The following is a 25,363-nucleotide window of genomic DNA, read 5'->3' as shown; positions in this document are numbered from 1 at the left end:
AGACTCTTCCAGGACAACAATGTGCAATCATCCGGACCCAACACTAGGCGGCAATCTATGCAATAGATATGAATGTCAGTAGCCCTACATGCCAAGAACAGATGCATACTGGTAAGTAGCATATTCATTACATACAGTGTTTACTCCCACATTACTAGCCACTCCCCTATCTAAGTAGGTGTAGGAGAGTGGGGTCTGCAATCCCATGGCCTCCCCAGATTTTTGCTTCACTGATTTACGACTTTCCCTGGCTGTGGGCTTGCTAATCAGACCCAAAGCTAAGCTGTTCTCTCTCTAAATTAACAACCATGTACCTTAGGTGCATTTACCAATTGGTACTGGGCCACCTTATCAGTCCCTGTACAGAATGCCTTAGGTATCCAGGGCATAGGTGTACCCAGGGCCTACCAGGGGCTGAAGCATGTATTATGCCACCCCTGGCTGGCCATCTAAACAGACACAACTGGCTGCACGACAGCTGGGGCAAGGTGGTGTAATCACCCTTGCTTTAGATATAGTTCACTATATCTAAACCTAAAATGGACACATATATTCCTATCAGTCACTCCTATGGAAGGCCTTATCAATCCTGAAGGCAGAGTGCTTGGAATTATGTGAGATGGTGCTCTGGCATGAGCTGAGCCCGTTTGCAGCTTGCGGAATCAAGTCCTAATAGCTGTTCCATGATAACGCTATACCATATACTCTTAAGTGCATTATAATCCTCGCGGTTAAATGCTAACTCTGGTATAACATTATCAAAACATGTCGAGTAAGGTGTCATACGAATTGGAATACTACCCCCTCGCCAATTCTGGTGACGGTGTAGCATTCCACCCTTCTAGAGGGACACGACATGTATGTAACTGTGAACCCCGGATAAAGTCAGACACAGCCTCAGCTCCACAAAATGGATGCTGCCACCGAGACACAAGTCTGCCCTCCTGCTGCTGGGAGTCCTTCCAGCAACGGAGGCCCGGACAAAGGGTTTCCTGGCAGGGGCGGTGCTAGCACCATCCCAGACAGGATTTTGTGTATCCCAGGTAGGCAGGGCTGAAAGGAAGGTGACTGCAAGTGGCACCCCGGTGCTCACTGTGCATATGCCGGCTCAAACCAGTTCTAGGGGCACCCCAGCCCCTGAGCTGGGGAGAGACTGGACAAAGGAGAGGGGTGTAACCACCCCCCTCCTGGTCCCACCCATAGCAGGACCTAGTCGCGTGCCAGCCCCTTTTCTTAGAATAAAGGTAGGAGCGGGCCCCCTTCCCAAATTAGATCATCTTGAAACTTGAACTACTTTCCACGAAAGAAACTCTTGTCATCTCTGAAGACTCTCCCTTGTGGCTAAGGAGTAGCCACCCTGCACCAGCAGGCACCATCGAAGCGCTTGCGGTTTGCTGCACGTCCATCCTCCGGATCAAGACTGACCAGCTCGACGAGACCCGGTTTTCCCGCCATCTCTGACCTCTACCTGCATCATCAGCCCAGCTGAGATTCGTGGGTGTGACGAGACCCGTGGGACCGGCCATCTTCAAGACCTGCACGACGCTTCACCAGCACGACCCCCGAGAGACCCTCGAGTAAGTGCACTGGGGTTTGAGAAGCCCCAACTCTAAGCAGCTCCAGCACCAAAGTCCAGCCCCCCAGCATCCACGAGGTCTGCGTGGGGCCCTTCTGCTTCCTTGCTGCTTGCCACGTTGTCCGGTTACTTGCCCGTTGGCTAGTGACCCTCTTGATGACGTACCACGACGTTTGCACCGCTGGTCTAGGTCCCCTAGACTGGCCCTTGCTTCTTGTCCAACAAGAAGTGCCCTGGACCCTCCTGGTCCACTCCAGACGCCATTTTGACTCCACCGCGTGGGTTTGCCTTTGCCAAGGTTTGTTGCTCCAATCTTGGATCCAGCATCGCCGACAGCAGACACCCTCGTGGGACAGCTCGCACCTCCAGCCTGGACGCCGACAACGCCTCCTGGTCCGTGTGACTGCAGAGTCCAGCGTCGCCCACTCACCTGGTCGAGGTGACTTCATCCGGTGCCATCCTGGTGCCCACACAATCACTGGCTAGTGATTAAGAACTGAGTCCCCTCTGCTTTCAGGTCTTCTCCTTCACTGATCCAGGCTTGGATCACACCGAACTTCTTCACTGGTCGCCTGCCAGCAACTCCTTCTTTCAGGCTCCATAGACTACAACGAGGATTCCCGACGTCACTTGAACCCTATGCAGCCGCAGCCCCTGGGCTAGGTAACTCGAGCATTTTGGTGCTCCAGCACAGGTTCACTCTCCTAGTGTCCAGATCCTTTTTCGTTTTTAGGCTACCTAGTCGGATTCGTCCGGAAACAGTAACTTTAAGAACTGCTAGCATCCATAGACTTTGTCCCGCATCCCGCGTAAGAGTTCCCACTCTGCACCCGGGTTCCCTAGGCCTCCTGCTCCTAACCTGAGGGTTCAGTAAGGTAGTCCTAGCGGTCCTGAAGCCTCTGGATCGTGTTACTTACCTGCTAGTATTTCGCATTCCACTTTTAGAGTATATGGTTTTTCGTGCCCCTCGGGCATCTGTGTAAATTGTGCAACTTATAGTATTTTCATAAGAGTTTGGTATATGGGAGAGGTGTGGCGCCGCGGCCAGGGCGACTGACGCTGGAATCTGGGGATCAGGGTTCGATCCCCGGCTGGCGGCAGGTTAGCCCAGCACCATGCGACTCTGGGCAATAGCTTGCTTAATCTTCCCGACGGCCCCCCAGCGCCTAGAGACCCTAACGGGTGATTGTGCGCTATACAAATGTGGATTATTATTATTATTATTGTGCTTAGCTCCCTGACTCATAAAGAGTTCAGGGTAGACTTGTTATTAATAAATATCCTTTATTTTTATAACAACTTGTGTGGTGTCCTTTCACTTGGTGTTCAAGGGGTATATGTGATGCTAAAACAGCTGGCTTAACACGCCCTCTAGAGTTTAGCCTAAAGACTGATCTTGTCCACGCTACTAGGATAGCTGGTCTAATAAGGTTGACTTACAACCAATCATCAATAAGGGTTGTTTGGAATGATACAAAGTGATCACTAGAATAGTGAGCACTACATATCAGGCCAACTTCTCACATTGGTGTGCAGTGGTTGGGATTTGAGCTTGTTGTTGTTTTACCTCGCACGTATCCTAAGAATATCATTTGAAAGATCACATCAGTACCCAGGTACATATAACTTGACTTAGAATACTCTGAGTTCTACTGAACCAGCTGTTGTAGTGTAACAGGGCTTAGCACACCCTGACTACAACTCTTAGCAAGGGATCAGTAGGTAAACCCATAGTGTAGGTAGGTGCATCACTTACACCACACTAGAAGCATGTCTACCCATGGAGAGTCTTCAGAGACTCCCCTTGTGGCTAGTGACCCTCACAGGTCCTTTCCAGATATGCAGCTCTCAGTTTCCAGGAGATGAGACAATTGTGTACCTTCAGGAAATTGAAACAGGGTTCTAACCCTACCACTCCTTTTCTGTTAGGTCTCTTAGAGACTTATGATGCTAGAAAGGCTTCTCAGACAGATGGGAGCATGCCAGCCTTAGAGGGTACCCGTGGTGATCCTGACCTCACTGAAACAGTAGATGTAGAAGAGGAGGAGGAAGAAGAGGATCCCTCTGGGGATGAGGCAGACAAAGGTCCTGGGCTAGTCAGCAGGCTAACTAGGGCCAACTTAGACCTACATGGGGAAAGATCTGGGGGACCCCCAGTACTGACCCTAAGCAGGCCTAACTTTGGAGTTAGAAGAGATAGGTCTCCTTCGAGGGACTCAGTAGATCTGTGCACTCTCATGCCTCTTCTCAGAGGAGAATGACTTCTCCCCAGAGGAGAATGACTTCCCCTCAGAGAAGAGAACATGAAGCAAGGATGAAACAAGCTAATCTGAGGATCCAGAGGGAAGAACTTGCCCTTGCCAAAGAGAAGCTTGCCTTTGCTAGAGAGCAACAGTTGAGTGGGACAGTCCCCACTGGTGGCAGCATTATCCCTAAAGATAAAGACAGGAGTTTTGATACTAGACACCTGAGCAAAATAGTGCCCCCCTTTAAACAAGGGGATGACATCCACAAGTGGATGACTGCTTTGGAGAGGGCCTGCACTGTCCAGTGCATCCCCCAGAGTCAGTGGGCAGCTATATTGTGGCTCTCCTTTGAAAACAAAGGTAGAGATAAGCTCCTCACTACTAGAGCTGAGGATGCTAACAATTACCAAGTCCTGAAGAATACACTGATTGATGGGTTTGGCTTAACAACTGAGCAGTACAGGTTGCTGTTCAGAGACACCCAGAAAACTCAGTCTCAGGATTGGGCTGACTTTGTTGATTGTGCCACTAAGGCTTTTGAAGGCTGGTTACTGGGAAGTAAAGTTACTGATTACACAGGATTGTATAATCTAATTATGAGAGAACAAATCTTAAGTAATTGTCAAAATCAGTTGTTGCATCAGCACCTTATTGACTCAGATCTGACCTCTCCCCAAGAATTGGGAAAGAAGGCAGACAGATGGGTCAGGACAAGGGTCAAGCAGCAGAACCAGGGTGGTGGCCAAAAGAAAGCAGATCCCAAGGGTAATGAGAATAAGCAAAATTACCAGAAGTCTTCAACAGGGCCCCAACAATCCAAAGAGGGTGGGTCCCAGTATTCCCAAAAGAAGAACAATGGTCAGAAGAAACCATGGTGCCAGTACTGTAAAAATAATACTCACTGGTTTAGTGAGTGCACCAAGAAAGGCCCAACTCCTACCACTACTGCCCCTAAGGCACCTGCACCCCCTAGTACAGTTAGTAGTGGTAGTAATCCTCCTAAGGCTATAGTGGGGTTAACCCTGGGAACTGAGGCGGGCTCTGACTTAGTCAGAAAACCTACTCAGGCTGTTCTTGTTTGTACTGGGGACATGGATATGACCCCTACAATAAGTCCCAGTACTCTGGGCAAGTACAGGCAAATGCCTTTGATTAATGGAAAAATGGCTCAGGCCTACAGGGACACTTGTGCCAGTGTCACCATGGTGACACCAAACTTTGTGGACCCTGACCAGGTAATACTGGGATCAGACTACCTGGTGACCAATGCTAGCAATGCCACTGCCTCCCATAGTATGGCACTTGTTAATTTCTCCTGGGGAGGGGTACATGGCCTCAAAAGGGTTGTTGTTAGTTCAGACCTCCCTGTGGACTGTCTTTTGGGCAATGACTTGGAATCCTCCTTATGGTCAGATGTGGAGTATAGGACTCATGTGGAAATGTTAGGTTTGTCAGCACATGTCCTTGCTGTGACTAGGTCACAGGCCAAGAAATGCCCAGCTGAACTAGTGCTGGATCCTGGAACAATGGACCAGACACTACCCAAGAGAAAGAGCAGTAGGGGTAAGGTTGACCCTTCCCCCCTGCCTCAGGTAGAGGATCAGCTCTCTCAGGGGACTGACCCCAAGACCCCAGAAGGAACTGTCCTAGAAGAGCTTGAGCCTGAACAGGTTGAGTTTCTTGGGACAGGGGGCCCTTCCAGGGCAGACTTGAGGCAGGCACAGTTAGACTGTTCCTCTCTTGAACCCCTCAGACAGCAGGCTGCTGCTGAGGCTGCAGGGAATGCCACAGGTGCCCATAAAGTGTACTGGGATGATGGACTCCTTTACTCTGAGGCAAGAGACCCCAAGCCTGGTGCTACCAGGAGGCTGGTCATCCCCTTGTCTCTGAGGGGTTTCCTTCTCACCTTGGCCCATGAAATTCCCCTTGCAGGTCACTTAGGCCAGAACAAGACTTGGGGCAGGCTTGCCCCACACTTTCACTGGCCTCATATGTCTGAGGACACTAAGAACTTTTGTCGTTCATGTATCACCTGCCAAGCCAGTGGCAAATCAGGTGGCACAACAAAGGCCCCCCTTATCCCACTACTTGTGGTGGGGGTTCCCTTTGAAAGGGTGGGGATTGACATTGATGGACCAATGGACCCCCCCAACAGCATCTGGGCACAGATTTATACTGGTGGTAGTGGATCATGCCACCAGGTATCCAGAAGCTATTCCCCTTAGGACCACTACAGCTCCTGTTGTGGCAAGGGCCCTGGTTGGAGTCTTCTCCAGAGTGGGGTTCCCTAAGGAGGTTATCTCTGACAGAGGTGCAAACTTCATGTCAGGATACTTGACTGCTATGTGGAAGGAATGTGGTGTCAATTACAAATTCACCACACCCTATCACCCACAATGCAATGGGCTTGTTGAAAGATTCAACAAGACCCTCAAAGGGATGATAAAAGGGTTACCTGAAAAGCGTAGGCAAAGATGGGACATCCTTTTACCCTGCCTTCTGTTTGCTTACAGAGAGGTCCCACAGAAGGGGGTTGGCTACAGCCCTTTTGAGCTTTTGTTTGGACATCCTGTAAGAGGACCCCTATGTCTTGTGAAGGAAGGATGGGAGTTACCTCTCAAAAAGCCTAAACAGGACATTGTGGACTATGTACTTGGTCTCCGCTCCAGGATGGCAGAGTACATGGAGAAGGCATCTAAAAACCTGGAGGCCAGCCAAGAACTGCAAAAAGCTTGGCATGACCAAAAGGCTGTCCTAGCTGTTTACCATGCAGGACAGAAGGTGTGGGTGTTGGAGCCAGTGGCCCCAGCAGCTCTCCAAGACAAATGGTCTGGACCCCACATCATCATTGATAAAAAGGGAGAAGTCACCTACTTGGTAGACATGGGAACTCCCAGGAGCCCTCACAGAGAACTTCATGTGAATAGGCTCAAAGCATTTATTGACAGGGAGGACATGGGCTTGCTCATGGCCACTGATGAGGGACAGGAGGTAGATAGTGACCCTCTCCCAGACCTGCTCACTCAGAACCCTGATGATGGGTCAGTAGATGGTGTGGTCTTTTCTGACAGCCTCTCTGAGCATCAGCAAAAGGATTGTAAGCAAATCCTTCAGACAAATGTTTTCTCTGACCCCCAGTCAGACAAACTGGTGCACACATGAGGTGGACACTGGAGACAGTCTGCCTATAAGGAGTAAAATCTACAGGCAACCTGACCATGTCAGGGACTGCATAAAAACTGAAGTACAAACATTTTTGGAATTGGGAGTCATTGAACCCTCAGAGAGCCCTTTGGCTAGTCCTGTAGTTCTAGTGCCTAAACCTCACACCCAGGATGGTAAGAGAAAGATGAGGTTTTGCGTAGACTACAGGGGTCTCAATGCTGTCACTAAGACAGATGCCCATCCAATACCAAGAGCAGATGAACTCATTGACAGATTGGCTTCTGCCAAGTTCTTGAGTACATTTGACCTGACAGCTGGTTATTGGCAAATCAGGTTAGCTGAGGAAGCCAAGGCCAAGACAGCATTTTCTACCCCAGGAGGTCATTACCAATTTGTGGTGATGCCCTTTGGTTTGAAAAATGCACCTGCCACTTTCCAAAGGTTGGTGAACCAAGTTCTCACTGGGTTGGATGACTTTTGTGTAGCATATCTGGATGATATTGCTGTCTTTAGCTCCACCTGGGAGGATCACCTGATCCACCTGAGGAAAGTTTTAGAGGCCCTGCAAAAGGCAGGCCTCACTATCAAGGCTACTAAGTGCCAGATAGGGCAGAGTCAAGTTGTATACTTTGGCCACCTTGTAGGTGGAGGCCAAGTTCAACCTCTGGAGAGCAAGATACAGGCCATAAAGGACTGGGCTCCTCCAACCACCCAGACACAGGTCAGAGCTTTCTTGGGCCTGTCTGGTTATTACAGGAAATTTGTCAGAAATTATGGAACCATTGTGACTCCACTTAATGACCTGACAAGTAAGAAAATGCCAAAGAAAGTTCAGTGGACAGTTAGCTGTCAGAAGGCATTCGATGACCTAAAGCAGGCCATGTGCACTGCACCTATTCTCAAGAGTCCAGACTACTCCAAAATCTTCATTGTCCAAACAGATGCTTCTGAGTTGGGTGTGGGAGCTGTTCTATCTCAGCTGAATATTGATGGTCATGACCAGCCCATTGCTTTTATAAGTAGAAGGCTGACCCCTAGAGAGAAACGTTGGTCAGCTATTGAGAGGGAGGCCTTTGCTGTGGTTTGGGCCCTGAAGAAGTTGAGGCCATACTTGTTTGGTACTCACTTCAAGATTCAGACCGACCATAAGCCCCTCTTATGGCTAAATCAAATGAAGGGTGAAAACCCCAAACTTCATAGGTGGTCCATTTCCCTACAGGGGATGGACTTTACAGTGGAGCACCGCCCAGGGACTGACCATGGTAATGCAGATGGTCTCTCCAGGTACTTCCACTTAGAGCAAGAAGACTCACCTGATCAAGGTTAGTTTAATGTCCCTAAGTGTGGGGCGGGGGGGGGTTGTGTAGGAGAGTGGGGTCTGCAATCCCATGGCCTTCCCAGATTTTTGCTTTTTGCTTCACTGATTTACGACTTTCCCTGGCTGTGGGCCTGCTAATCAGACCCACAGCCTAGCTGTTCTCTCTCTAAATTGACAACCATGTACCTTAGGTGCATTTACCAATTGGTACTGGGCCACCTTATCAGTCCCTGTACAGAATACCTTAGGTATCCAGGGCATAGGTGTACCCAGGGCCTACCAGGGGCTGAAGCATGTATTATGCCACCCCTGGCTGGCCATCTAAACAGACACAACTGGCTGCACGACAGCTGGGGCAAGGTGGTGTAATCACCCTTTGCTTTAGATATAGTTCACTATATATAAACCTAAAATGGACACATATATTCCTAACAGTCACTCCTATGGAAGGCCTTATCAATCCTGAAGGCAGAGTGCTTGGAATTATGTGAGATGGTGCTCTGGCATGAGCTGAGCCCGTTTGCAGCTTGCGGAATCAAGTCCTAATAGCTGTTCCATGATAACGCTATACCATATACTCTTAAGTGCATTATAATCCTCGCGGTTAAATGCTAACTCTGGTATAACATTATCAAAACATGTCGAGTAAGGTGTCATACGAATTGGAATACTACCCCCTCGCCAATTCTGGCGACGGGGGTAGCATTCCACCCTTCTAGAGGGACACGACATGTATGTAACTGTGAACCCCGGTTAAAGTCAGACACAGCCTCAGCTCCACAAAATGGATGCTGCCACCGAGACACAAGTCTGCCCTCCTGCTGCTGGGAGTCCTTCCAGCAACGGAGGCCCGGACAAAGGGTTTCCTGGCAGGGGCGGTGCTAGCACCATCCCAGACAGGATTTTGTGTATCCCAGGTAGGCAGGGCTGAAAGGAAGGTGACTGCAAGTGGCACCCCGGTGCTCACTGTGCATATGCCGGCTCAAACCAGTTCTAGGGGCACCCCAGCCCCTGAGCTGGGGAGAGACTGGACAAAGGAGAGGGGTGTAACCACCCCCCTCCTGGTCCCACCCATAGCAGGACCTAGTCGCGTGCCAGCCCCTTTTCTTAGAATAAAGGTAGGAGCGGGCCCCCTTCCCAAATTAGATCATCTTGAAACTTGAACTACTTTCCACGAAAGAAACTCTTGTCATCTCTGAAGACTCTCCCTTGTGGCTAAGGAGTAGCCACCCTGCACCAGCAGGCACCATCGAATCGCTTGCGGTTTGCTGCACGTCCATCCTCCGGATCAAGACTAACCAGCTCGACGAGACCCGGTTTTCCCGCCATCTCTGACCTCTACCTGCGTCATCAGCCCAGCTGAGATTCGTGGGTGTGACGAGACCCGTGGGACCGGCCATCTTCAAGACCTGCACGACGCTTCACCAGCACGACCCCCGAGAGACCCTCGAGTAAGTGCACTGGGGTTTGAGAAGCCCCAACTCTAAGCAGCTCCAGCACCAAAGTCCAGCCCCCCAGCATCCACGAGGTCTGCGTGGGGCCCTTCTGCTTCCTTGCTGCTTGCCACGTTGTCCGGTTACTTGCCCGTTGGCTAGTGACCCTCTTGACGACGTACCACGACGTTTGCACCGCTGGTCTAGGTCCCTTAGACTGGCCCTTGCTTCTTGTCCAACAAGAAGTGCCCTGGAACCTCCTGGTCCACTCCAGACGCCATTTTGACTCAAACGCGTGGGCTTGCCTTTGCCAAGGTTTGTTTCTCCAATCTTGGATCCAGCATCGCCGACAGCAGACACCATCGTGGGACAGCTCGCACCTCCAGCCTGGACGCCAACAACGCCTCCTGGTCCGTGTGACTGCAGAGTCCAGCGTCGCCCACTCACCTGGTCGAGGTGACTTCATCCGGTGCCATCCTGGTGCCCACACAATCACTGGCAAGTGATTAAGAACTGAGTACCCTTTGCTTTCAGGTCGTCTCCTTCACTGATCCAGGCTTGGATCACACCGAACTTCTTCACTGGTCGCCTGCCAGCAACTCCTTCTTTCAGGCTCCATAGACTACAACGAGGATTCCCGACGTCACTTGAACCCTATGCAGCCGCAGCCCCTGGGCTAGGTAACTCGAGCATTTCGGTGCTCCAGCACAGGTTTACTCTCCTAGTGTCCAGATCCTTTTTCGTTTTTAGTCTACCTAGTCGGATTTGTCCAGAAACAGTAACTTTAAGAACTGCTAGCATCCATAGACTTTGTCCCGCATCCCGCGTAAGAGTTCCCACTCTGCACCCGGGTTCCCTAGGCCTCCTGCTCCTAACCTGAGGGTTCAGTAAGGTAGTCCTAGCGGTCCTGAAGCCTCTGGATAGTGTTAATTACCTGCTAGTATTTCGCATTCCACTTTTAGTGTATATGGTTTTTCGTGCCCCTCGGGCATCTGTGTAAATTGTGCAACTTATAGTATTTTCATAAGAGTTTGGTATTGTGCTTAGCTCCCTGACTCATAAAGAGTTCAGGGTAGACTTGTTATTAATAAATATCCTTTTTTTTTATAACAACTTGTGTGGTGTCCTTTCACTTGGTGTTCAAGGGGTATATGTGATGGTAAAACAGCTGGCTTAACACGCCCTCTAGAGTTTAGCCTAAAGACTGCTCTTGTCCACGCTACTAGGATAGCTGGTCTAATAAGGTTGACTTACAACCAATCATCAATAAGGGTTGTTTGAAATGATACAAAGTGATCACTAGAATAGTGAGCACTACATATCAGGCCAACTTCTCACAGTAGGTACTATTATATAGTAGTCGCTAGATTACTTTCTAGTTTGGTCTCTCGCTTGACCATACTGTACTTGAAATACAGTTTATAACTCTCGTGAAGTGCTTGTTTTCCAGCAATATAAAACCAGATGATCATTGCGTTATGGTATATTACAAAGAGAGCCAAGAGTTGGCCATGTCCACCATTCAAATGCTAATGGGCAAGAGCTGACGACTTCCTAAGGAGAGCACAGTGACTTAAAATGTGGGTGATCGTCTGCACTTTGGGCCAGTTTCGGCCTGGACCTCTGCTGTTTTACACCAGAGGTTTTATGTGTTGCGTGGTCATCTAGGTAATATCATAAATACCATGAGAAACCGAAGACACAGAGCGGGGATGTTTAAACCACAATTCCTAGCATTCTGAATGCGTCATTAGACGCTGTGACGTCGTGACGTCACACGCGTCCTTGAACACGAAAGCGACATTAGCGGAGGATCTGACCCATTCGGTACCTCCCCGAGACGGCCCAGAGGGACGTCCGGAGTACCGACGGGCAGGTAAGGATCCGGCCTTTACTCTGGTGTGGCACCATGGAAGTAAGTCTTTGTCCGGATTTAATAACTACTAGCTGATGGAGAGGCAGTGGACGTGATGAGGTCCAGCGTCGTAAGCCTTAATGTTTGGGGTAATGGCTGCAGCGCTCACCACAGATCATACGCTAGTAATAGACAGAGACATTAATACTTAATCTTTTAGTGATAGTATAGCTCACCAAAGGGGGTTAAAATGTAATAAATGTAGGAAGTATGTGGTCCTCGTTGTCTCCCGAGATAATGAGAACTCCTAACCTGCGGGTTAGAGTAGCCCAATCCACCGCCGAGTCAGCTTTAAATATATCACCTATGTGAATACTAACGGACTCAAACATGAATGCATATACTGGCACAACCAAAAAAGAGTGCATTCATTGGGTGTTCTCCGAACATATCATCCATGTGAATATTAACGGCCTCAAGCATGAATGCGTTGACTGGCACAACCATAAAAGAGAGCATTCTTTGGATGTTCTTCAAAGTAATATCACTCGGGGGAGTAATTTATCATCTATATCCCTGATAGGACTGTGATTCTCTCTATTGACACTGGGCGGTTACTCAATGTCAACACTGGCATCTAAGTTAAGTTGAACGTGCATCATCATTGATGGTACGCGCCCAAGACATTTTTATCTTCTAGCACTCCCAGTTTGAATGTTGTAGATTGTGTGTTAAGAATGGATTGGTGTCACTACAACGCATGTTATTACAACGCATGTTTTTACATCGCATTTTTTACAACGCAAAGTCTATTACAACGCGATTTTTTACAACGCATACCACTACATCGCAATATAGTGTTGTTCATGAAAAAGTACCAATACAACGCATTCTGTTACAACGCATACATTTACATCGATTTTTAATATATATATATTTTTTTGTAACATAAAATCTGGCACGGGATGCAGGGAAAATAGGGGTTTTGGGTGGGGAAGTGTATTAAAATATAGTGAAAAACTACACGTACAAGTAAAAATATTTTAATAAATAATTTAAACGTATACCGTTTTTTTTTTGTAACATAAAATCTGGCACGGGATGCAGGGAAAATAGGGGTTTTGGGTGGGGAAGTGTATTAAAATCTATAAAAAATCTCCATAAACTTACTTTTTTTGTTTAAAAATTAATAAATTAATAAATTAGCTTAAAATATTATAATTTTAAATTAATTAAATAAATAAATTAAAAAAATAAATAAAATAAAGTAATAGCCAAAAATCATACGGAAACACTGTATAATCATAAGAGTATTAAATTTAATACTCGAGTATTAAAATAAATACTTGAGTAACAATAAATATATTAAAATTGTTAAAAATTACATTAATTAACAAAATAATTTCGTTAAATCATTTCATATTGTTACATTATCTGTAAACAATTATTTAAAAAAATAATTGATTAGATTTTTAAAAAATAATATATATATTAATTAAATAAAATAAGTAAATAATTTTTATTATTTAAGTAAAAAAAAAAAAAACGACGTGTTGGTAGTAAACTAATTCCATAAATAATCGACCTATATTTCTATTATTCAAACAACACAGATACAATACAATGCATAGAGATATTCTAATTAAAACGAGAGTAATAAAAAACGTACTCGATATATTTTACAAAGTAGTCATAGTAATGAAAATTATTATATTTCAAGAAAATAACGACGTATTGAAAAAATAAGGAATAAATGATTAGTAAATAATGGATTTTTAAACTTTTTAATCAAAAAGAACACATTAACGTGCAAAGTTGCGCCATTTTACACACAGCAAACTAAAATGAAGTCCATCTACGATTTCCATGACCTACAATATCAACAAGACTTTCAAGATGGATGCCAAAATGGAACGAAAATATGAAAAGTTTACTTCAACGTAACGTATTTTAAATTATATGTTTCCACATCAAATGATTTAAAAAAAAATTAGAAACGGAACGGTATAATTTACTCCAAAAATAATGATAATTACGAAAAGTTATAAATAGAAGAAACCCACCATTTTTAAGGCAGTTGATTATCAACTAAGAGAGTGAGCAGACGTGAAAACCTGACCCTCTGACCTCTTGATTTAATTGTGAAGGAAAAGGAATATAGACGCATTTCTCTTTCACATTAAAGTAAGTCAAATGAAATAAGAATTAAAATTATGTAGTGCTAACATATCAGCACCAATATATTTAAAAAATATTTTTTTAAATAGAATATTTAATATAATAATAAGCATTTAGAAAGAAAGTATTAAAACGTTTGATAGCAATGTTTATATGTGTTAAAGTTTTTATAATTATTAAACAGAATACTTTTAAGAAATCGAATCAAAGGTTGATGAAAATTTTTTTAACCAATAATTGCATTATCAACAAGGTAACTGCTGAATACTTTAAAAAAGCTTATATTTCAACTTATTCAATTTAAATAAATAAATGAAGAAATACATTACCATAACCAAAATAAACAAGCAACATTACTAAACGTTCTCTCCCTCTCCCCCACATCCTTCGTAAATTAATCGTAAATGTAATATGTTAAAAAAAGTAAGAATGGATGACAACTAAATGTCAGAATAATTAAAAATAAAATATAGAATATGTATTTATTTCCTTTGCATCTCATGCAAATCAACATTTAATTTTAGATACTTCAATGTATGTTGTGAAGCAGTATAGATTGTGAAAAAAACCTGAAACAACAATCGATTCAACCAAAGATTTAAAAATATAAGAAAAATAAAGGACTATCAGCAAGGTAAATACTTGACAGTTTTAATGTACCAGTAGAATATCGTTTTTTAAAAATATAAATTAGTATAAGAAGTAGATTATTTTCTACAAAAAATGTCATAGTAATAAAACTCGCATGTATTATGAAGGAACATATGACACGTTTTCAAATGTTTTCTTTACAGCAAAAGGAGAACAACCAAAACTGAAAAAGCCACCGAAAATCAGCCAATATCGAAACCATTTGCAAAATAACACCACAAATTAACATTCAAATCTCAAAGGTAACTTTTAAATATAAACACATTTCTATTTGAGAATACATTAAAAATCATAAATATTTTTTTAGCTGAATATGTGCAGGATAGTCGAAAAAATGTAAATTTCTAATCGAACTCTAGGTAAGTGCATATTCTGAAAAAAATGCTGAATATTAATAGAAACTAAGAAAAGTGCTGGATATTGTGGAAGTATCTCTTATTATTTCCACTCTGAGAAAGTGCATGACTTTAGTGGTCCCCAAACCTTTTTTGGGGGTGCTAGAGGGTGTCAAAGTGACACCCCCTGCACCCTTGTCAATATCTGTATTTACCGAATCGGTAAATACCGACCGGTAATGCCCCATTCATTCCTATGGGCTTCAAAGCCCATAGGAATGAATGGGGCATTACCGGTCGGTATTTAACGAATCGGTAAATACAGATATTTACCAATTCGGTAAAAGGAACATCTGGATGTTTCTACATCTCGACCCCTTAGATTTACCTATTTTTAATTACCTAATCGATATGATTCGGTAATTAAAAATCAGTAAATCTATTTTACCTACATAGGGCCCTAAGTAATCTAAGTCCAGGTAAATGCATGATGTAAGAAACTGCTGGTTAGTGTTAACATTTCACTAATTTGTAAACATTAATAACCATATTTTTATTCAAGACAACGTACAAAAGGGATAAATAATTAAAACATTATCCAAATATATAACACATTTTCTAATTTTTTTTTTACATTCAAAGGAGAACAACCAAAACTGTAAAAGCGACCAAAGCTCAGCCAATATCAAAACAGTTTGCAAGACTTGAAAGAAACCCACAAACCAACCTTCAAAACTCAAAGGTAACTGTCAAATAAACACATTTCATTTTCTGCTTACATTGCATACGATATATATATTTAAAGCAGAAAAAACGCAGGATAGTGAAAAAATGTCAATTACTATTTAAACTCCAGGTAAGTGCTTGATACGGGAAAGTGCTGGATAGAATAGAAATACAAATTACTATTCTAACTCCAGGTAAGAGCATGATTAGAGAAAGTGCTGGATAGTGTAGAAATGCCACTTACTATTCCAACACCAATAAAGTGCATGATTAAAGAAAGTACTGGATAGTGTTAAAGTGCCACTTACTATGCAATGTCCAAGTAAATACATGATTAGTTCAAGTGCTGTATAGTGTTGAAGTTCCACTTACTATTTTCACTCCAGTAAAATACATGATTAGGGAAAGTGCTGGATAATGTTGAAATGCCACTTAATATTCTAACAGCAGATAAGTGCATTATTAGATAATGTGCTGGATAGCGTTGAAGTGCCATTTACAATTCCAAGTCCAGGTAAATGCACTTACTATTCTAACTCCAGATAAGTGCATGATTAGAGAAAGTGCTGGATAGTGTTGAAGTGCAACTTACTATTTTCACTCCAGGAAAGTGCATGATTAGGAAAAGTGCTGGATAGTGTTGAAGTGCCACTTACTATTCTAACTCCAGGAAAGTGCTGGATAGTGTTGAAGTGCAACTTACTATTCTAACTCCAGGAAAGTGCATCATTAGGGAAAGTGCTGGATAGTGTTGAAGTGCCACTTACTATTCTAACACCAGGTAAGTGCTTGATTAGGGAAAGTGCTGGATAGTATTGAAGTGCCACTTACTATTCTAACTCCAGGAAAGTGCATGTTTAGGGAAAGTGCTGGATAGTGTTGAAGTGCCACTTACTATTCTAACTCCAGATAAGTGCATAATTAAAAAAATTGCTGGATAGTGTTGAAGTGCAACTTCCTTTTCTAACTCCAGGAAAGTGCATGATTAGGAAAGTGCTGAATATTGTTGAAGTGCCACTTACTATTCTAACTCCAGATAAGTGCATGATTAGAGAAAGTGCTGGATAGTGTTAAAGTGCAACTGACTATTTTAACTCCAGTAAAGTGCATAATTAAATAAAGTGCAGGATAGTGTTGAAGTGGCACTTACAATTCCAAGTCCAGGTAAATGCACTTATTATTCAAACTCCAGATAAATGCACGATTAGAGTAAGTGCTGGATAGTGTTGAAGTGCCATTTACTATTCTAACTCGAGATAAGTGCATGATTAGAGAAAGTGCTGGATAGTGTTGAAGTGCAACTTACTATTCTAACTCCAGATAAGTGCATGATTAGGGAAAGTGCTGGATAGTGTTGAAGTGCCACTTACAATTCCAAGTCCAGGTAAATGCTCTTACTATTCTAACTTCAGATAAGTGTATGATTAGAGAAAGTGCTGTAAAGTGTTGAAGTGCCACTTACTATTCTAACTCCAGACCTGGACTTGGAATTGTAAGTGGCACTTCAACACTATCCAGCACTTTCTCTAAAGTGCTGGATAGTGATGAAGTGCCACTTACAATTCCAAGTCCAGATAAATGCATGAGCAAATAAAGTGCTGGTTATTGTTAACATGTCACAAATTTCTAATCATCAATACATATAGATTTTTTTTTTAAACGTTTAGAAAAGATATAGAAATAAAACATTATCAAACCATATAACACTTTTTTAAATCATTTCATTACAGCCAAAGAAGATAAACCAAAACTGTAAAAGCGACCAAAGCTCAGCCAATATCAAAACAGTTTGCAAGACTTGAAAGAAACCCACAAAGCAACCTTCAAAACTCAAAGGTAACTGTCAAATAAACACATTTCATTTTCTGCGTACATTGCATACAAAATATAATTTTAAAACCGAAAAAGTGCAGGATACTGAAAAATGTCAATTACTATTCAAACTCCAGGTAAGTGCTTCATTAGGGAACGTACTGGATAGTTTTGAAGTGCCACTTAATATTCTAACTCCAGATAAGTGCATGATTAGAAAAAGTACTGGATAGTGTTAAAGTGCAACTTACTATTCTAACTCCAGGAAAGTGCATGATTAGGAAAAGTGCTGGATAGTGTTGAAGTGCCACTTAGTATTCTAACTCCAAATAAGTGCATTATTAGGGAAAGTGCTGGATAGTGTTGAAGTGCAACTGACTATTCTAACTCCAGGAAAGTGCATGATTAAATAAAGTGCAGGATAGTGTTCAAGTGGCACTTACAATTCCAAGTCCAGGTAAATGCACTTACTATTCTAACTCCATATAAATGCATGATTAGAGAAAGTGCTGGATAGTGTTGAAGTGCTACTTACTATTTTCACTCCAGGAAAGTGCATGATTAGAGAAAGTGCTGGATAGTGTTGAAGTGCCACTTACTATTCTAACTCCAGATAAGTGCATAATTAAGTAAAGTGCTGGATAGTGTTGAAGTGCCACTTACAATTAAAAGTCCCGGTAAATGCACTTACTATTCTAACTCCCGATAAATGCATGATTAGAGTAAGTGCTGGATAGTGTTGAAGTGCAACTTACTATTCTAACTCCAGGAAAGTGCATGATTATGGAAAGTGCTGCATAGTGTTGAAGTGGCATTTACTATTCTAACTCCAGATAAGTGCATGATTAGAGAAAGTGCTGGATAGTGTTGAAGTGCAACTTACTATTCTAACTCCAGGAAAGTGCATCTTTAGGGAAAGTGCTGGATAGTGTTGAAGTGCCACTTACAATTCCAAGTACAGGTAAATGCTCTTACTATTCTAACTTCAGATAAGTGCATGATTATAGAAAGTGCTGGATAGTGTTGAACTGCCACTTACTATTCTAACTCCAGACCTGGACTTGGAATTGTAAGTGGCACTTCAACACTATCCAGCACTTTCTCTAAAGTGCTGGATAGTGATGAATTGCCACTTACAATTCCAAGTCCAGGTAAATACAAGAGCAAATAAAGTACTGGTTAGTGTTAACATGTCACAAATTTCTAATCATCAATAAATATAGATTATTTTTTTCAACGTTTAGAAAAGAAATATAAATAAAACATCAAACCATATAACACTTTTTGAAATCTTTTCATTACAGCCAAACAAGATAAACCAAAACCGAAAAAGCAAGCAAAGCTCAGCCAACATCAAAACAATTTGCAAGACTTGAAAAAAACCTACAAAGCAACCTTCAAAACTCAAAGGTAACTGTCAAATAAACACATTTTATTTTCTGTTTACATTGCATACAAAATATAATTTTAAAACCGAAAAAGTGCAGGATAATGAAAAAATGTCAATTACTATTCAAACTCCAGGAAAGTGCATGATTAGGTGAAGTGCTGGATAGTGTTGAAGTGCCACTTACTATTATAACACCAGGTAAGTGCTTGATTAGGGAAAGTGCTGGATAGTATTGAAGTGCCACTTACTATTCTAACTCCATGAAAGTGCATAATTAAATAAAGTGCTGGATAGTGTTGAATTGCAATTTACTATTGTAACTCCTGGAAAGTTAATGATTAGGGAAAGTGCTGGATAGTGTTGAAGTGCAACTGACTATTCTAACTCCAGAAAGTGCATAATTAAATAAAGTGCTGGATAGTGTTGAAGTTCCACTTACAATTCCAACTCCAAGTAAATGCACTTACTATTCTAACTCCAGGAAAGTGCATGTTTAGGGAAAGTGCTGGATAGTGTTGAAGTTCCACTTACAATTCCAACTCCAAGTAAATGCACTTACTATTCTAACTCCAGGAAAGTGCATGTTTAGGGAAAGTGCTGGATAGTGTTGAAGTGCAACTTACTATTCTAACTCCAGGAAAGTGCATGATTAGGGAAAGTGCTGGATAGTGTTGAAGTGCCACTTACTATTCTAACTCCAGTAAAGTGCATGATTAGGGAAAGTGCTGGATAGTGTTGAAGTGCCACTTACTATTCTAACTCCAGGAAAGTGCATGTTTAGGGAAAGTGCTGGATAGTGTTGAAGTGCAACTTACTATTCTAACTCCAGGAAAGTGCATGATTAGGGAAAGTGCTGGATAGTGTTGAAGTGCCACTTACTATTCTAACTCCAGTAAAGTGCATGATTAGGGAAAGTGCTGGATAGTGTTGAAGTGCCACTTACTATTCTAACTCCAGTAAAGTGCATGATTAGGGAAAATGCTGGATAGTGTTGGAAGTGCAACTTACTATTCTAACTCCTGGAAAGTGCATGAGTAGGGAAAGTGTTGGATAGTGTTGAAGTGCCACTTACAATTCCAAGTCCAGATAAGTGCATGATTAGAGAAAGTGCTGGATAGTGTTGAAGTGCAACTTACTATTCTAACTCCTACAAAGTGCATGAGTAGGGAAAGTGTTGGATAGTGTTGAAGTGCCACTTACAATTCCAAGTCCAGATAAGTGCATTATTACAGAAATTACTGGATAGTGTTCAAGTTCAACTTACAATTCCAAGTCCAGGTAAATGCATGATTAAGGAAAGTGCTGAAAATGTTTAAGTGCAATTTATTTTTTCAAACAGAACCAACATAATAATTTATATTTCATGTTTCCTTTTTTCCACAGAAAATGGCAAGCAATACCACAGCAATTTATACAAAATCAAGAAAAGGAAACAGACTTCTAAAACACTGTGGGTATATATATTGTAATGAGAGGATAAGTGAACCAAGGAGACATTGGAGGTGTGTTCAATATTATTCTTCTCGTTGCAGCGGCAGAGCAGTTACTGTTGGTGACAACATAATCAAAACCACTGAACATAACCACTCTGCCTCTGCAATGGAAATAGAAATACGCGATACAATCAACCAAATGAAAGATATTGCATCCACCTCCAATGCAACTCCTGGTCAAATTTTAAGAGAGGTTGCACAACATGTCCCTGGACATGTTGCTTGTAATATGCCAACAATCCCTAATTTGCGTAGAATTATTCAACGTAAAAAGCAGGCAAGTAACACACAAACAGTTACTCCACAAACTTTTGCTGACATTGTAATTCCACACGAATTAACTCTTTCTTTCTCTAATGAACCTTTCCTTCTCTATGATAACCAAAACCCTCTCAAACGCATAGTAATATTTAGCACTCCCCGTAACCTTTATAAATTAGAGAATACTGAAATTTGGATGATGGATGGTACGTTTAAATGTACGCCCCATCCTTTCACCCAAATTTACAGCATTCATGCACAAATAAACAATAATGTAGTTCCCTTAGCAACCTATACTGAATTTTTATCAGTAATTAAAGAGAAAACATCAGGAAAAAGTCCTAGGAAAATCATTTTAGATTTTGAATTGACTATGATGAATGTCATCAACAAATTGTACATGGATACCCAAATTCAGGGATGTTTTTTTCATTTTTCCCAGGCATATTGGCGTAAACTTCAAAAAACATCCCTGGTTGCAGATTACTGCTCTGATAGCAAATTACAAGTTGAATTAAAAAAAGTAACTGCCCTTTGTTTTGTACCACCTGATAGTGTAGATGAATACTACACTGCAATTTCAGAATCTGATTATTTTATACAAAATGAAGAAAAATTGGCTCCAATTTTAAATTATTTCGAGGACACATGGATTGGGCGTCTAAGCAGATCAGGTCGCAGGAGGAAGCCACGTTACCATGTGCAGTGGTGGAACTGCTACTCAACCTGCTTGGAAGGTGGTGCTAAAACAAATAATGCCATAGAGGGATGGCACAACTCCTTCAGTCATACAATTGGCAAACATCATCCTAATTTTTACTCTTTTTTGAAAACTTTGAAGAAGGAGCAAAGTTTTCAAGAAATGAGACTTGCACAAGCATTTTCAGGTAGCCTAAATCCACGACCTTCAAGACAAACAAAGGAAATGTCCAGAAGACTATTGGGTGTACTACAACAATTTTCGTTGTGTGTGGCATCAGACTACCTTGAAAATTTTGCTAACATATTACATTTCTAAAATGTAATCCAAAACTTACTTTCCTGCTTTGCCCTAAATTTATTTTTTATATATTGAATTCAATTGGCTTTTTTGTGAAAAATTTTTAAAATTTAAAATCGTCGGGTTCCCTTACCTTTTGAAATCTTATCCTTTTCAGGTACACATTTTTGAAAAATTGAAAAATCCATCCCCTTTCTTTTTACAAATAAAAACCTATAAAAGGCATGTAGAAATTATTTTTCTACTATTAAAAATTAATTATGATTTCAGAAATGGAATATTTTTCCTAGAAGTAAACATTTTGAACGTTTTTTTTTAAAGTTATTTTGAAATACTTTTTTCCCCACTTACTATTTCAAAAATGATACTGGCTTGTGAAATATTTTTTTATAAAAATTAGTTTATATGACAAATTTCTGTTGTATTTCAAACAGAAAACAATCAAAAAAGCACCTTTACTGAAATATTACCCATTCTTCTATTTGTCTAACAATTCTTCATTTAAAAATGTGACGTACGCAACCTAAAATAAATTTTTTATGGTTAAGTAACTTCACAACCTAACTGAATATAATCTCACTTACTAAATATATTTATAAATTCTTCCCTCTAGATTTTTTCATGATTTTGCCAAAAACACATCCTAACTGCAATTTTTCTCGCTGACTAAATCTTTTCATTTTTCAAATATTTCAATTTTTAAAATACACACGCAAAACATGTATTTTGTAAACCTGCTTTTTGAAATATGAAAAGAAAACAACCAATTAAACCCATTTTTCGTAATCATATCTTGCATCCATGAAACCACTCGAAAGAAAGCATTACCAATGCCACGAAATTCCTTCTTTTTGAAATATTTATCCAAAGCAACCAATCAAGGCCCTTATTTCAAAATATCAGCAAAGAATACCGCACATATGTTGCTTCGATTTCAACAATCGTAAATTCAAAAACCATTTTTTTTTTCAACAATCCAAGCCCAAAAGTATCATTTTTCAAATAAACGTTGATAACCTTTCTATGTTGAACAAACTTACAAAAGCAATACATTCCCATCTCAACACAAAACATGTAACGTTCAAAATGATTACTTTTTTTGTAAAATAACTTTATTGAAAAATATTTACCCTTGACTTGTTCCGATACATTACCCGACGAAGGCATATACAAATTAAATGTTCGGCGACATGTTCAATTTCAATCAAATTTAAATATTTTTTACTGTTAATTAAGTTGTAAAAGTTTCCTACCTTGAGCGCAGATCAGCTTCCAGCTGCTTACAGCAATCGCTGAAATCCAAGATGGCGTCTAACGTTAACGTAACGACGTGATCAAAAAGCCGCAAAATGAAAAAGGACTATTTTAATCTAATGTAATATTTTTTTTTTATAATACATTATAATAATCATTTCAAAAGATAAAAATTTTGAAAATATTGTAAATTTGAAATAAATATTATATATTTTTTTTACATGTTATTTTCGTTAAATAATAAAATATTTTTGAAAACACAAAGACTTTTTCAATTATTTTTCTTAATTTATAACGTTTTAAAATAATTTTTATATACCAAAATTAAAGTTTTTAATCACTTACCATTATGCTACCCTTGTATCCTTCTTCTCCATCCTGCTTCTGTTCTTTTTCATCCATACTAAACCGTTCCGCGGATTCAAATGGATTATTCATAGAAATAAATAAAGGACTAAAACCTTAATTGAAACCAATGCAAAAGCGTGAGAAAGTTTCCAAAAATACATCTATTAATATTCCAATTTATTTGTAAATTATTTAAATATTATTTTAAACATAACTTAATATTAAAATATTTATTAATAATAATTTTTACCTTCTAAATCATCTAATTGTTATTATAGTATTATTTTTTGAAATCATAATCTCTATTCTCTCAAAAAATACTGCAGTAATAATAATAATTTTTTAAAAACATTATTTAATATAAATACATTTTTAAAATTACTTTCTAAATATCAGAGTATTAATATTTTTTTTATAAACATTATTTACCAAAGTATTAATACTTATTTTTGTAAACATTATTTAATTTAAATAATTATTTGTGCAAAATTTTTGGAATAAATCATAATCTCTATTCTTTCTCTAAAAATACTGGAGTATTAATATTTATTTTTATAAACATTATTTACCAAAGTATTAATACTTATTTTTATAAACATTATTTAATTAAAATAAATAATAAAAAATTGCTACAAAAAATACCTGAGTATTAATACTTATTATATTTAAATAAATTATACAAAATTGCTACAAAAAATACCTGAGTATTAATATTTATTTTTATAAACATTATTTACCAAAGTATTAATACTTATTTTTATAAACATTATTTAATTAAAATAAATAATAAAAAATTGCTACAAAAAATACCTGAGTATTAATACTTATTATATTTAAATCAATTATACAAAATTGCTACAAAAAATACCTGAGTATTAATACTTATTATATTTAAATAATTTATACAAAATTCCTTGAGTATTACATATTACATAATTAAATAATAAAATTATTAATACTTATTTTTTCAAACATTATTTAATTTAAATAAATAATAAAATATTGCAACAAAAATACCTGAATATTAATAATTATTATATACTTATTAATATTTATTATATTTAAATGCCTGAGTATTACATAATTAAATAATAAAAATAATATTTAAAATCAAAATTTTGATCACATGTAAAAAAAATATTAAATATTATTATTATTATTAAATAACCCACAAAATAATATTTAACAATTAACCATATAAATTACGATGTAAAAGCATGCGTTGTAATAGCACTTGCGTTGTAACACCATGCGTTGTAAAAACATGCGTTGTAAAAGAACATGCGTTGTATTACCTGCGTTGTAATAGCACTGCGTTGTTATACTTGCGTTGTAATGGATGTTCCCCATTAAGAATCAATGGGCCAGATGTAGGTAATTCTATTTTACCAACTCATAAATACCGAATTTTACCGATTCGGTATTTATGAATCTGTAAAATAGAAGGATGGAGATGTAGGTAAATTCGGTATTTGAAATACCGAATCTGTAGAAATCTGTATTTACCGATTCTGTAGTTACAGAATCGGTATTTCCCATTGATTCCTATGGGCTTTAAATACCGATTCCAGCAAGGGTGCAGGGGGTGTCACTTTGACACCCTCTAGCACCCCAAATACAGGCATGTGTGCCATGTGGCACACAGACATGCCATGCCCTAAGGGCATGTCTGTCTGTCACATGGCATAGGTGTGCATGCACACATGTGCATGCACACCTGGATTCGGTATTTTACCACCCAATTGGATTGGGTGGTAAAATACCGAATCTGAAAGGCCTCTGCGACTCAGAAGAGTCCCACCTACATGTGGAATTACCGAATCGGTAAAAATACCGATTCGGTATTTTACAGAATCGGTAAATTTACCGATTCGGTAAATGTACAGAATCTGTAAAATACTGGCCCCTACATGCCGATTCCTAAATACCGGTCGGTAACAGCCGAATTCGGCCGTTACCGACCGCTATTTGGGCTCCTACATCTGGCCCAATATGATATATCTATGACCGGCATCTGTTTATTTTTAATAGAGCGGTGCTCTATCTACCTGAGCTGCAGCCAGGTAAGGCGCAGCACCCATGTTCCACCAAGAAGGTGAGTGGGCGACACAATTGATGTCGGGCTTCTTACATACCTTTAGGGATATCGGAAGAATAATAAATAAATAAATAGGTATTATCGACAGAGATGCTATGTGCAAATACCAATGTGTCTTTGTCTTGATGCTGTTGTGTGCATCTGATACACTAACCTATTTCATTTTGGACGCCACTTTTCCAGGTATCTGGTAGAGCATCACGGATCCTAGTCGTCCAGGTGAC

General features: G+C 40.2%; 1 protein-coding gene across 7 annotated transcripts in view; it reads left to right on the top strand.

Annotated features, from left to right (window-relative positions):
• The window catches only part of LOC144752023 (uncharacterized), a 351,397-nt gene extending 328,450 nt beyond the window's left edge, over nt 1-22,947 (top strand). For 3 of the 7 annotated variants that reach the window (XR_013593998.1, XR_013593999.1, XR_013593997.1), the window contains 4 exons: nt 15,400-15,499; nt 17,214-17,319; nt 18,600-18,705; nt 20,069-22,947. Coding sequence is in view for 2 of the 7 variants with exons in the window: in XM_078639981.1 (XP_078496107.1) it covers nt 15,400-15,499; nt 17,214-17,285 (172 nt within the window). In the remaining 5 variants the exon portion in view is untranslated. Of the gene's footprint in view, nt 1-14,322; nt 14,406-14,565; nt 14,665-15,399; nt 15,500-17,213; nt 17,320-18,599; nt 19,001-20,068 lie in introns of those variants that run through there. The other 4 variants (XR_013594001.1, XR_013594000.1, XM_078639981.1 and 1 more) reach the window with 4 other exon arrangements.
• The last annotated feature ends 2,416 nt before the right edge of the window (nt 22,948-25,363 follow it).

The sequence above is a fragment of the Lissotriton helveticus genome, chromosome 4_2 (assembly GCF_964261635.1).
Source record: "Lissotriton helveticus chromosome 4_2, aLisHel1.1, whole genome shotgun sequence".
In the NCBI taxonomy this organism is placed as follows: Eukaryota; Metazoa; Chordata; class Amphibia; order Caudata; family Salamandridae; genus Lissotriton; species Lissotriton helveticus.
This window is presented reverse-complemented; position numbering and strand designations above follow the sequence as displayed.